General features: G+C 38.5%; 1 protein-coding gene across 3 annotated transcripts in view; it reads left to right on the forward strand.

Moving 5' to 3' along the window:
- LIN9 (lin-9 DREAM MuvB core complex component) overlaps window positions 1–13,279 on the forward strand; it is an 89,078-nt gene that overhangs the window by 14,314 nt on the left and 61,485 nt on the right. For all 3 annotated transcript variants that reach the window (XM_025393474.1, XM_025393482.1, XM_025393493.1), the window contains 2 exons: window positions 8,330–8,463; window positions 9,665–9,790. In XM_025393474.1, coding sequence (XP_025249259.1) covers window positions 8,330–8,463; window positions 9,665–9,790 — 260 coding nt within the window. The remainder of the gene's footprint in view (window positions 1–8,329; window positions 8,464–9,664; window positions 9,791–13,279) is intronic.

The raw sequence follows: 13,279 nt of genomic DNA on the forward strand, positions 1-13,279 counted from the left end.
GTCCTACAAATGCACAATTTTCTTTTAAGCATGGAGATAGTGGAAGAATTTGGCAGCATGGAATCAATTTTTAGATTTGCACTGAAATAAGGGGGAAAAAATGTTTTACTTGATCACCAAGACAAGTACGTTGAAGACTTCCTTTATCCAAGAGATGGAGTCTCACTCTGTCGCCCAGGCTGGAGTACAGTGGCGCGATCTCAGCTTACTGCTACCTCTGCCTCCTGGGTTCAAGCGATTCTCCTGCCTCAGCCTCCCGAGTAGCTGGGATTACAGGCTCACACCACCATGCCCAGCTGATTTTTATGTTTTAGTAAAGACGGGGTTTCACCACGTTGGCCAGGCTGGTCTTGAACTCCTGACCTCAACTGATCGGCCCGCCTCAGCCTCCCAAAGTGCTGGGATTACAGTCATGAGCCACTGCACCCTGCCGAGAGGAAAATATTTAGCATGAAATCATATCTCCTTATTTATTTTTGGCATTTAAAAACTCATAGTGGACTGGGCACGGTGGCTCATGACTATAGTCACAGAACTTTGGGAAGCCAAGGTGAGCGCATCAGTTGAGGCCAGGAGTTCGAGACCAGCCTGGCCACAATGAGAAAACCCTGTCTCTACTAAACATACAAAAGAACTAGCTGGCATGATGGCACACACCTGTAATCTCAGCTACTTGGGAGGCTGAGGCATGAGAACTGTTTGAAACCAGGAGGCGGAGGTTGCAGTGAGCTGAGATCATGCCACTGCACTCCAACCTGGTTAACAGAGCAAGACTCTGTCTCCAAAAAAAAAAAAATTAGACATGTAAAAATCAAAGGAATTAAAATTGGATAAGGAAATATTAACTTTAAGGGTAATGTAATTTTTGTCTTATCCATTTTATAACTTCTGATATAATCATTCCCTGTTTCTCTTTCATTATTTTCCAAAGTCTTATAAAACAAGATTTTCTAGTGTAATAGATGGTAGAGGTGATAGTCTCAACCAAGAATTTAGCATTAGGTTTTTTTTTGAAACTGAGTTTTGCTCTTCTTGCCCAGGTGGAGTGCAGTGGTGCGATCTCGGCTCACTGCAACCTCTGCCTTCTGGGTTCCTGCCTTAGCCTCCTGAGTAGCTGGGATTACAGGCATGTGCCACCATGCCCGGCTAATTTGGTATTTTTAGTAGAGACAGATTTCTCCATGTTGGTCAGGCTGATCTTGAACTCCCAACCTCAGGTGATCCGCCTGCCTCAGCCTCCCGAAGTGCTGAGATTACAGGCATGAGCCACTGCTCCCAGCCAGGTTTTTTTTGGGGGGGTGGGGGAGGGGACTGCATTGGCATGATCTTGGCTCACTGCAATCTCTGCCTCCCATACTGAAGTGATTCTTGTCCCTTAGCCTCCCGAGTAGCTGGGACTATAGGCACAAACCACCACACCTGGCTAATTTTTGTATTTTCAGTAGAGACAGGCTTTTGCCACGTTGGCCAGGCTGGTCTCGAACTCCTGACCTCAAGTAATCCACTCACCTCAGCCTCCCAAAGTGCTGGGATTACAGGTTTGAGCCACTGCACTCGACCCAAGGATTTAGCATTAAGTAAATTAAAAGCATGACCAGCAATCTACCCTACCAATAAAAACTCTTAAATGCCTTGTGATAATTTTAAACAGGAAAATATGTTCATGTTCTGTAGAATGAACAAAAATGTATCTTGAACTTCAAAAAAAATGCTGTCAAGGCCAAGTGCACATAAGCATCTAATAATTTGATCTTGTAATCCCAGCACTTTGGGAGGCCAAGGCAGGCAGATCACTTGATGTCAAGAGTTTGAGACCAGTCTGGCCAACATGGCAAAATGCCATCTCTACAGTAAATACAAAAATTAGTTGGGCATGGTGGCACACACCTATAATCCCAGCTCCTCACTTGAACCTGGGAGGCAGAGGTTGCAGTGAGCTGAGATCACAGCTGTACACTCCAGCATGGGTGACAGAACAAGAGTCTGTCTCAAAAAATAGATTAACTAAAATAAATTTTAAAATAATAGGAATTTGATCTTGTTGAAACTGAAATGCAATGTGCATTTCTTGGCTAAGTTAGCTGTTGTATACAAGGTTGAATGAACAAGAAATAGTTAAGTAACAATTTTGTTAGCTAGACTTTGGAATAGCTATGTTACTAAGATAATCTAGATGATTCACAAGCATATAGAAAACTGATCTTTAAGACTGTGACACTGTCCTGTTGCAACTCTATCCACTGCCTTCCTTCCTGAGCACATCACTCCTTCTGGGACTATTTTACAGAGCCCTTTTTAGCAATGGAGAGAATTCTGAGCAATACAGAACAAATATAATGTAGGATAAACGTGATATGAGACTTCAAATATGTGAAAAGTTTTTATATCCTCTGAGTTTTCTCTTTACTAGTTGTAGCATCTTTAGTTCTTTCCATCTTCCTTTACCTGACATGGCTTGTTCCCTTACCCTCCTTAGTCATATCTTCTAAATCTCTTGCATTTTGTCTATATGTTTATTTAAAGAACACCACCCAGAGCTGAAAAATTATGAAAACTAACTTTTACTAATTACTTATATGTTGAGTCCTGTTTTAAGCACTTCATACGTATTACTTTGATTTAATCTTCAACAACAACTATGAAATAGATTACTGTTATATTATTTCCCATTTTGTAGATAAGAAAACAGACACAGATAAGTATCTTACTCAAGAACTCAAAGCTAGGAAGTAAAGACTGATAACAGTCAGGCAGCCTGTCTCCAGAGTCCTACTTTAAAAAGAAAAAACCCAGCTTTGTTAAGATAGACTTTACATATACAAATCATATATTTAAAGCATACAGTGTGGCTGGTCACAGTGGCTCATTTTGAGAGGCCAAGGTGGGAGGATTGCTTGAGCTCAGGAGTTTGAGACCAGCTTGGGCAACAAAGTGAGACCCTGTCTTTACAAAAAAAATCGAAAAAAAAAATTAGCCAGGCATGGTGGTAGCACACCTGTGGTACCAGCTATTTGGGAGGCCAAAGTGGGAGGATCACTTGAGCCCAGGAGATTGAGGCTGTAGTGAGCTATGTTCAGACCACTGCAGTCCAGCCTGGGCAATAGAACAGAGATCCTGTCTGTTTTAATAATTTATGTTTCTGGTCTGGTGCAGTGGTGCATGCCTGTAGCACTTTGGGAGGCTAAGGCAGGTGGATGGCTTAAGCTCAGGAGTTCCAGATCGGCCTGGGCAACATGGCGAAACCCTGTCTCTACCAAAAATACAAAAATTAGCTGGGTGTGGTGGCATACTCCTGTAGTCCCAGCTACTCAGGAGGCTGAGACAGGAGAATCGCTTGAATATGGGAGGTGGAAGCTGCAGTGAGCTAAAATTGCGCCACTGTACTCCAGCCTGGGTGACAGAGTAGGACCCTGTCTCAAACAATCAATAAAAGATTCCCTTTAACAATGTGAATCTATTTTCCCATACCCAACAAGCGGGTCCTTAATATAGTTTTATATTCGATGAGCTACTAATACCCTGTATACCCTATTTAAAAATCTGGGTCAATAATGTAGTAGAAAGAAATAACACTTTTTGTGATAAGAATATAGTAATTTGGTTATTTATGCTAAACATCTCCTCACTTATAAAATTTTTCTTTTTTCTTTTTTTACATTAAAATTTTTTTTTTCGCCGGGTGCGGTGGCTCAAGCCTGTAATCCCAGCACTTTGGGAGGCCGAGACGGGTGGATCACGAGGTCAGGAGATCGAGACCATCCTGGCTAACACGGTGAAACCCCGTCTCTACTAAAAAATACAAAAAAAAAAAAACAACTAGCCGGGCGAGGTGGCGGGCGCCTGTAGTCCCAGCTACTCGGGAGGCTGAGGCAGGAGAATGGCGTGAACCTGGGAGGCGGAGCTTGCAGTGAGCTGAGATCCGGCCACTGCACTCCAGCCTGGGCGACAGAGCAAGACCCCGTCTCAAAAACAAAAACAAAAACAAAAACAAAAAAAAAAACAAGAAAAAACAAAAAAAAAAAATTTTTTTTTTCTCCTGAGAATGGTCACTGAGGGAAAACAAAGAAAAAGAAAAACAAAGTTATTTTTCTAAATGCAGCGTGATATCCTGAATTGGTTTCTAGAACAGAAACAGGACGTTAGTGAAAAAGCTGGTAAAATCCAAATAAAGCCTGTAGTTAATAGTATTGCACCAGTTTTGACAAATATACCAAAGTTACTATAAGATATTAATGTTAGGGAAAGCTAGGTGAAGGGCATATGGGAATATGCACTATCTTTGCAACTTGCCTGTAAATCTACAACTTTTCCAAAATACAAAGTTTATAATAAAAATTTTTAAATTTTGACCCTAACTAACCATCCCAATATGTACTTCCCTCATACAGTGATAGCCACTATAATTAGTTTGATTATCCTTTTGAGACCTTTTAAATATACTTTTAATGTATTCATAGAAAATATATAATATTGTTAAATGTATGTATATTTTTTCTTTTTCTAAATGTATGTATTCTAAAAATTACATTTGTAATATCATTTTCATGGTATTGTGCCATGTGTCATTCTGTAGTTTTTTTACCGTCTTTTTTTGAGATCTGGCCATGTTGATTGATTGAAATAGATAGATAGAATTCAGTGTTTCATTTCTTTTTACTGTTGAATAGTATCAATTTTATATCATTATTTATAAATTCACCCATTTGGGAGCATTTAAATTGTTTGTAAATTTTTACTTTGACAAATAATGCTGCAGTGGACGTCCTGAGCATGTTTACATAAATTTACACGTTTTTTTCTAGGACAGATGCCTAAAATGTGGAATTGCTGGGTCGTAGAATATGTACATTTAAAGTTTTTAAAGCGTACCAAATACTCTCCAAATAAATTGAATTGGGACGGTATACAGTGACTCACACCTGTAATACCAGCACTTTGGGAGCCCGAGGCGGGTGGATGACCTGAGGTTAGGAGTTCAAGACCAGCCTGGCCAATATGGCGAAACCCCATCTCTACTAAAAATAGAAAAATTAGCCAGGCGTGGTGGCACGTGCCTGTAGTCCCAGCTACTCGGGAGGCTGAGGCATGAGAATAGTTTGAACCTGGGAGGCGAAGGCTGCAGTGAGCTGCGATCGTGTCAGTACATTCCAGCTTAGGTGACAGAGCAAGACACTGTGTTAAAAAAAATTAAAAAATAAAAAGAAATTATACTGGTTTATATATATTAGAGTTCCTATTTTCCAAATGCCTCCAACTCAGTACAGAAGCAAGCATCTAGATTTTTGCTAATCTGATATATAGAAATAGCTTATCACTTGTTTTAGTTGGCATTTTATCTAAGAGCAAAGTTGAGACACTTTTCATATGTTTAAAAATGATTTCTTTCCTTTTCTGTAAACTGTTTATGCCTTTTCCCCATTTTTCTATTGAATTGTGGGTCATTTTGTTACTAGTTTATAAGAATTTTGTATATATTAAAAATATTGGCCCTTTGGACGTTTATAATGGCTGTAATTTTTTTTAGAGTTTATAGTTTGTCTTTTGACTCTTTCTGTCGTTTTTGACATACGGGATTTTAAAATATTTTAAGGGTCAAATATAACTTTCTTACCTTTTAATGGCTTCGAGTTTGTCATGCTCAGAAAGACCGTTTCTACACTAAAATTTATAGTTTTAGAATTCTCTCAGGCCGGGCGCGGTGGCTCAAGCCTGTAATCCCAGCACTTTGGGAGGCCGAGACGGGCGGATCACGAGGTCAGGAGATCGAGACCATCCTGGCTAACACGGTGAAACCCCGTCTCTACTAAAAAATACAAAAAAACTAGCCGGGCGAGGTGGCGGGCGCCTATAGTCCCAGCTACTCGGGAGGCTGAGGCAGGAGAATGGCGTAAACCCGGGAGGCGGAGCTTGCAGTGAGCTGAGATCCGGCCACTGCACTCCAGCCTGGGCGACAGAGCCAGACTCCGTCTCAAAAAAAAAAAAAAAAAAAAAAAAAAGAATTCTCTCGTATTATTTCATTTTTTTGGTTTAAATCTTCAGTACATCTGGAATTTATTTTGGAATAAGGGATGAAGTAAGACTGCAACCTAGCTTTTTTTTTTCCGCCAGAGGGCTACTTAGTTATCCTAGTAACATTTATTAGGTAATCCATCTTTTAAACATTGATTTAAAATGCTGCCTTCATCAAAGCTAAATTCGCGTAAGTATTTGGGATTACTTCTAGGCTTTCTGTCTCTACGTCTAGCATATCTCTGTATTTGCTAGTATCAAATTATTTTGGCTGGACATGGCAGCTCATACCTGTAATCCTAGCTCTTTGGGAGGCTGAGGCAGGAAGATTGCTTGAGCCCAGAAGTTTGGGACCAACCTGGCAACATAGCGAGAGCCGTCTCCACAAAAAATACATGAAACTAGCCGGGCAAGGTGGTGGGCGCCTGTAGTCCCAGCTACTCGGGAGGCTGAGGCAGGAGAATGGCTCAAACCTGGGAGGCGGAGCTTGCAGTGAGCTGAGATCCGGCCACTGCACTCCAGCCCGGGCGACAGCGCGAGACTCCGTCTCAAAAAAAAAACAAAAAAACCATGAATTAGCCCAATGTGGTGACACATGCCTGCAGTCCCAGCTACTTGGGAGTTTCAGGTGGGAGGATGGCTTGAGCCCAGGAGGTCAAGGCTGTAGTGAGCAATGTTTGCACCACTGCACTTCAGCCTAAGTGACAGAGAGAGACCCTGTCTCAAAAGAACAAACAAAACCAAAAGACACACACACATGCACAAAATTGGTTTAACATGACTTTATACTATGTTTTAATGCCTGTTAAGATATTATCACATATTTTTTTTTAAGATTTTTTTCCTTTTTTTTTTTTGACACGGAGTCTCACTCTGTCGCCCAGGCTGGAGTGCAGTGGTGTAATCTCTGCTTATTGCAACCTCCGCCTCCCAGGTTCAAGCTGTTCTTCTGCCTCAGCCTCCCGAGTAGCTGGGACTACAGGCACAGCCACCATGCCTGGCTAATTTTTGTATTTTGGGTAGAGATAGGGTTTCACTGTATTGGCCAGGCTGTCTCAAACTCCTGACCTTGTGATTCACCTGCCTTGGCCTCCCAAAGTACTGGGATTACAGGTGTGAGCCACCGCACCTGGCCTAAGATTTTTTCCTAAATATTTTTGTGCATTTATTTTTCCATGTAGACTTTAGAATCAACTTGACTAGGGAAAAAAATGGCCTGTTGGCATTTTGACTGGGGTTGGACTAATATTATAAATTAATTTATGAGAAATGACATATCTATAGGTAACATTGAGACTACCTAAGAACTGATTGTAGTTGCACTTAGTTCTTAGTATTCCACAGACTTTAACATTTTTTTCCATATCAGTCTTGCATGTTTCTTAAGTATGTTTCTACATATTTAATATTTTTTGTTTATGTCAATTTTTTTCGCTATTATAAACAGGATATAAACTCTTATGACCTGTCCAGTTATTATTTATATATAGAAAAGATAGTGATTTTTTTGAATTGTGGTTTTTGTATATCAACTTTGTATTTACCCATTTCATTAAATTTTCTTACTGTTTTTAATTGTTACAGTGGATTTTCTTGTGTTTTCACCTACAAGAAAATGGTAGTTTTATCTTCTTTCTAAATTTTATTATTCTTACCTGATTGGCCAACTCCTTCAAAACAGTGTTATGAAATAGCAGTCGTAGTTGAAATCTTTGTCATACTAGGTTAGTGGTGGTAGTTGAAATATTTGTCATTCTGATTGTCTTTTAATATTATGATACTGGTTTTTGGGTTGGAGTGGAGAGAAATGTTTTACTAGATTAAAAAAGTATCCATCTAAGCCGGGCGCTGTGGCTCACACCTGTAATCCAGCACTTTGGGAAGCTGAGGCAGGCAGATTCCCTGAGATCAGGAGTTCGAGACCAGCCTGACCAACATGGTGAAATCCGGTCTCTACTAAAAATACAAAAATTAGCTGGGTGTGGTGGTGCACGCCTGTAGTCCCAGCTACTCGGGAGACTGAGGCAGAATTGCATGAACCCGGGAGGCAGAGGTGCAGTGAGCCAAGATTATGCCACTGCACTACAGCCTGGGCAACAGAGCAAGACTCTGTCTAAAAAAAAAAAAAAAAACAGCAATAATCAAAAATAATCAGAGTGTTTAAAACAGCAACAAAAATTCCATGTTGAATATTGGTGAATCTTTTTGAGTACTTAAACATAATTTACCTTTTGCAAATTTATTCAGGGTTGTAAATGTTCATTTTTACTTAATGGAGCTATAAATTAATCTCTCTCGCTCTCTTTTTTTTATTGTATAGAAATTTACAGCAACAATGTCAACACCAGATAAGAAAGCTTCACAGAAGATTGGTTTTCGATTACGTAATCTGCTCAAGCTTCCTAAAGCACATAAATGGTGTATATACGAGTGGTTCTATTCAAATATAGATAAGTATGTATCATGGCTTATATTATGAATATTACTTGAATCATAAATTTAAGTTTTTCAAGTGTTTTAAACTACAACATTTTCTATAGGTCTATTTTGATCTTATTTTTCCCTGAATTCATTTTTCTATTCCACATTCCAGTTAGATCTATTCTGTTTGTTATAGTTTTCTTCCCCATTATCCTTGTTGGGGAAGAAAACTATACATTTTTGTGAAGAATTGATTAGAGTATAATTTCTGTGTTATAATTTTTAAAGACTATGGAGTAGAGATACCTTAAAACACCATTATTTGCAATGAATGAGATTCATTTTATAATTGAGATGTTAAGTGTTGGTATAATCATAGAGAAACCATTACTAATGGTAAAAATGGCTTAAGATTTTTAGGAGGGTAGTCTTTCTAGTTTGGATATGGTACTTAAGCACGTTAGGTATACACATATGCTTAAGTATAACATAGTATGAGATTTGACTGAAATACAGTTATTCAACAATGGAATTTACTGAGGAAAAGTTCTTATTTATAATCCTTCCTCATATGCCAGTCATTGCTGCTTGCTCTGCTGGATATTTATGTTTACTTCCCTTCTCTGTTTTCTATACCAGTTGCCTACTCTGGAGCTTGTGAATCTCATGAATGTTCATATGTGAGCCCAAGGCATTGATGTATCATTGCCAACACTGGTTCCTGGTTTCCCAGACTCATGAATAGAATTGTTTTATTTTTGTCCATAGGCTTAAGAGAGTTTTCAGGGTGTCTCAGTGTGATCTGAGTTCTTCTGGGATTCCCCCAAGCTAATCTAACCCTCTAGAGTCCTCCAGTGTCCCAAGACTGGTTTAATTCAAGAGAGGACTCCTTGGTGATGGTATTCCTTTGGGACAAAGATACTTTGTAGCTGCCTTGGTTTATCTTCACCTGATATAAGGCCAGGGCCAGGATAGCCTCCCAAAGGATATATCTGTATAAGAGATTGAACAAAAATCAGTGTCTTTTAGAATCACAACACAAATAATATTTCTTGAGCAACTTTTACACATTAGATGTTTCACAAATGCCAAGGATTTAGTTTTAGCACTTTGAATTTGTGCCAGTTTTTATGTATATGGGGTAGAAATGAAAGTTTAGCATTTTGTGATTTTATGTGTTTTAAGAAAGTAACACATTGTATGTAACCATTAAAATACGATTTCTGTTTTACAGACCGCTTTTTGAAGGTGATAATGACTTCTGTGTATGTCTAAAGGAATCTTTTCCTAATTTGAAAACAAGAAAGTTAACAAGAGTAGAATGGGGAAAAATTAGGCGGCTTATGGGAAAACCACGGAGGTAAAAATAATGTTTTTGTTTTTGTTTAAAATAAAATCAAGCCAGGAGCAGTGCATGTACTTATAATCCCAGTTACTTGGAAGGCTAAGATGGGGTATTTGCTTAAGGCCAGGGGTTCAGGGCTGTAGTATGCTGTGATTACACCTGTGAATAGTCACTACACTCCAGCCTGGGCAACACAGTGAGAACCTTCCTCTAAAAAGAATTAAAAAATAAAATCAATAAATAATAGTTGTTAGTATCATTACTACATTGATTTTTTTTTAATCTTTGAAATGACTAGTACCAAAACATAACTTTTCAGAATAATTGATTATGTATTAAATATATCCTGTTAACCAACTTTAATGTAGGTGCTGTTTATGCTTATGTATCTTATAATTAAATGCACAATTTCATTTTTGTTAGGATCACAGGTTTTGAACATAATTTTTTTGTTTTACGTTACCTATGTCCCTCTGTGTTCCAAAAAATACTTAAGAGTGTCCTAAAAAGTATTTAAGGATACTGTAAAGTTCTGTGTACATTTTTGTTATCTTTTGTGAAATCCTTTATCATCTCAGGAGCCTTCCCATAAATGCCTATTTTACTTTATATAAAAATAGAAGACAAATTTATCTAATATGTTAGTTCCTGAGAATTGCTCTTCATGCGAAATGATTTTTTCTTTTCCAGTGTTATCCTGGTAACACATTGGAAAACCCTATATTACTTTTGAGTGAAAATTGGAAATATGTTAGAAGAAGAGTTAGATCATTAGTTCTCACATTATGTCTATCTGCCTGGTAAAAAGTATGTGCAAGACTTTTTCATTTTAAATGGTGGGAAAGTTCAAGGAAGGTCTGTAAATATAAAGTGATTTGGTCAAATAGAAATGGAATTTAGATTTAATGATCTCTTTAGATGGTGATGAAATACAAAGAGAACTTTTAATTAAACTGCCAATTTGTATTAAAAGATGACCTTGATGGTGATGTTTTTAATATTTCTTATAATAACAAAATTAAAGTTTGGTATGTTATTTAGTGTGTTTCATACTCATAATTTATGGCCTTTGGTAATTACAGTAGGCCATTTGGTGGCTTTTTGCTGTCATTTTGTGTGTTTGAGCAAATTGAGTTACACTATTTCTAATTATTGTCCATCAGAGTAAGATATTGGTCACTATTTACTGTTTTGTCATAATTCTGTAGTTTGGGTGTCATAATATTTCTCTTGTTAATTTATCTTCTATTCTCTTACCATAACATTATTTAATCTTATAGTCCTTTAATTCATCAAGGTTAATTAATAGTTGAAGTCTTTTCTCAATAAAATATGTAGTTTTTCTTTCTTTGAGGAAAGCTAGGTATAATACAAATTATTGATACAGTAAACCTTAAAATATCTTAATTTGAAAAATCAATTGGTGAAACTCCATCCAGTTGGAAGGCAAAAAGGAAGAAACAAAGAGAGATAAACCACCAGGAAGGAACTTAAGAGGAAATGTGCAAGATACATATGAACAAATGTTAAGACATACAGGATCTTGGAAAAGAAGACTCAGCATCCTAAATTAGTCTATAAGTTAAAATCAGTCCCAATAAAAATATTAACAGGCCTTTTTTGTTTTTGTTGAGACGGAGTCTCGCTCTGTCACCCAGGCTGGAGTGCAGTGGCATGATCTCGGCTCACTGCAACCTCTGCCTTCTGGGTTCAAGTGATTCTCCTGCCTCAGCCTCCTGAGTAGCTGGGATTATAGGTGCTCACCACCACACCCAGCTAATTTTTGTGTTTTTAGTAGAGACAAGGTTTTGCCATGTTGGCCAGGCTGGTTTTGAACTCCTGAACTCAGGTGATCCACCCACCTCAGCCTCCCAAAGTGTTAGGATTACAGGTGTGAGCCATTATGCCTGGCCTCTTTTTTTTCTCTTTTTTTTTTTTTTAAGTTAGATGAGTTAATTCTAAAATTCACATTTAAGAGGGGAGAAATCAAGCAGGAAAATTCTGAAAAAGCAAAGTAAGAGAGACTCCATTTTAAAGAGCATTTTAAAATAGATTATAAAGTGATCATAATTAAAGCAGAGTAGTAGTGGTGCATAAATAGAAAAAGAATGAAAAAGAAGAAAATCTAGATACAGTCACAGATGTCTATGGGAATTTAGTATAATAGTTGCAATGGTTACCTCTCAAGTACATGGTGAAGAAGAGGATGGATTGTTGGTTTAATGGAAATCGAGACTACTGTTTAGTAGTCTATAGAAAAAAACAAGTTGTTCTCAGGCCTTACAATATTTGAAAAGGGTTGAAGATTTAAATTTTTTTTTAAATGAAAGAATAAAACCACAAGAGGAAAACATAGGAGAGTTTTACTTAATCCTGAATTGGAAAAGGCTTTTCTCTCTCTCCCTTTTTTTTTTTTGATATGGGAATCTTGCTCTGTCACCCAGGCTGGTGTACAGTTGTGCAATCTTGGCTCACTGCAACCTGCGCCTCTTAAGCTCCTACCTCAGCCTCCTGAGTAGAGTAGCTGGGACTACAGGCACCCGCCACCGTGCCTGGCTAACTTTTGCATTTTTGGTAGAGACGGGGTTTCGCCATGTCGCTCAGGCTGGTCTCAAACATCAGACCTCAGGCAATCCGCCTGCCCCGGCCTCCCAAAGTGCTGGGATTATGGGTATAAGCCACCATGCCTGGCCTGAAAAAGCAGGCTTCAAACCTAGGAGCCATGAAAGAAAACATTAATAAATTTGACTATACAAAAATAAGAACATTTTACATGGCCAAAAACAAAAGCCCATAAATAGTTGAAAGATAGTGACAGAAATATCCATCACATCTTATTACAGAGAGCTAATTCCCTACTATATAAAGAACTCCTATCAATAAGAAAATGTCAGGTAACCGATAATAAAAATGATTATAAATAGATGATTCAGGCTGAGTGTGGTGGCTCACACCTGTAATCCCAGCACTTTGGGAGGCTGAGGCAAGGAGGACTGCTTGAGCTCAGGAACTCAAGACCAGGCTGGGCACCATGGTGAGACCCCAACTCCACCAAAAAAAAAAGAAATTCAAAAATTACCTGGGCATGGTGGCATTCACCTGTAGTCCGAGCTACTTGGGAGGCTGAGCGGGGAGGATTGCTTGAGCTCTGGATGTTGAGGTTGCAGTGAGCCGTGATCATGCCACTGCACTCCAGCCGGGGCAGCAGAGCAAGACCCTGCCTCAAAAATAAGTAAATAAAATAAAAATAAAATTAGCCTGTTGGGTGACACTTGACTGTGGTCTTAGCTGCTCACTAGGCCAAGGTGGGAGGATCACTTGAACCCAGGACTTTGAGACTACAGTAAGTTATTATTGCCCCATTGCACTCCAGCCTGGGCAATAAAGGGAAACACTGACTGTTTAAAAAAACAACAGCAACAGATAATTCATAGGAAAGGAAAAAGAAATTGCTCTTGTAAATATGAAAAAAAATTCCATTTTACTCATAATGGGAAATGCAAA

Source organism: Theropithecus gelada, chromosome 1, assembly GCF_003255815.1.
Source record: "Theropithecus gelada isolate Dixy chromosome 1, Tgel_1.0, whole genome shotgun sequence".
Classification (NCBI taxonomy): Eukaryota; Metazoa; Chordata; class Mammalia; order Primates; family Cercopithecidae; genus Theropithecus; species Theropithecus gelada.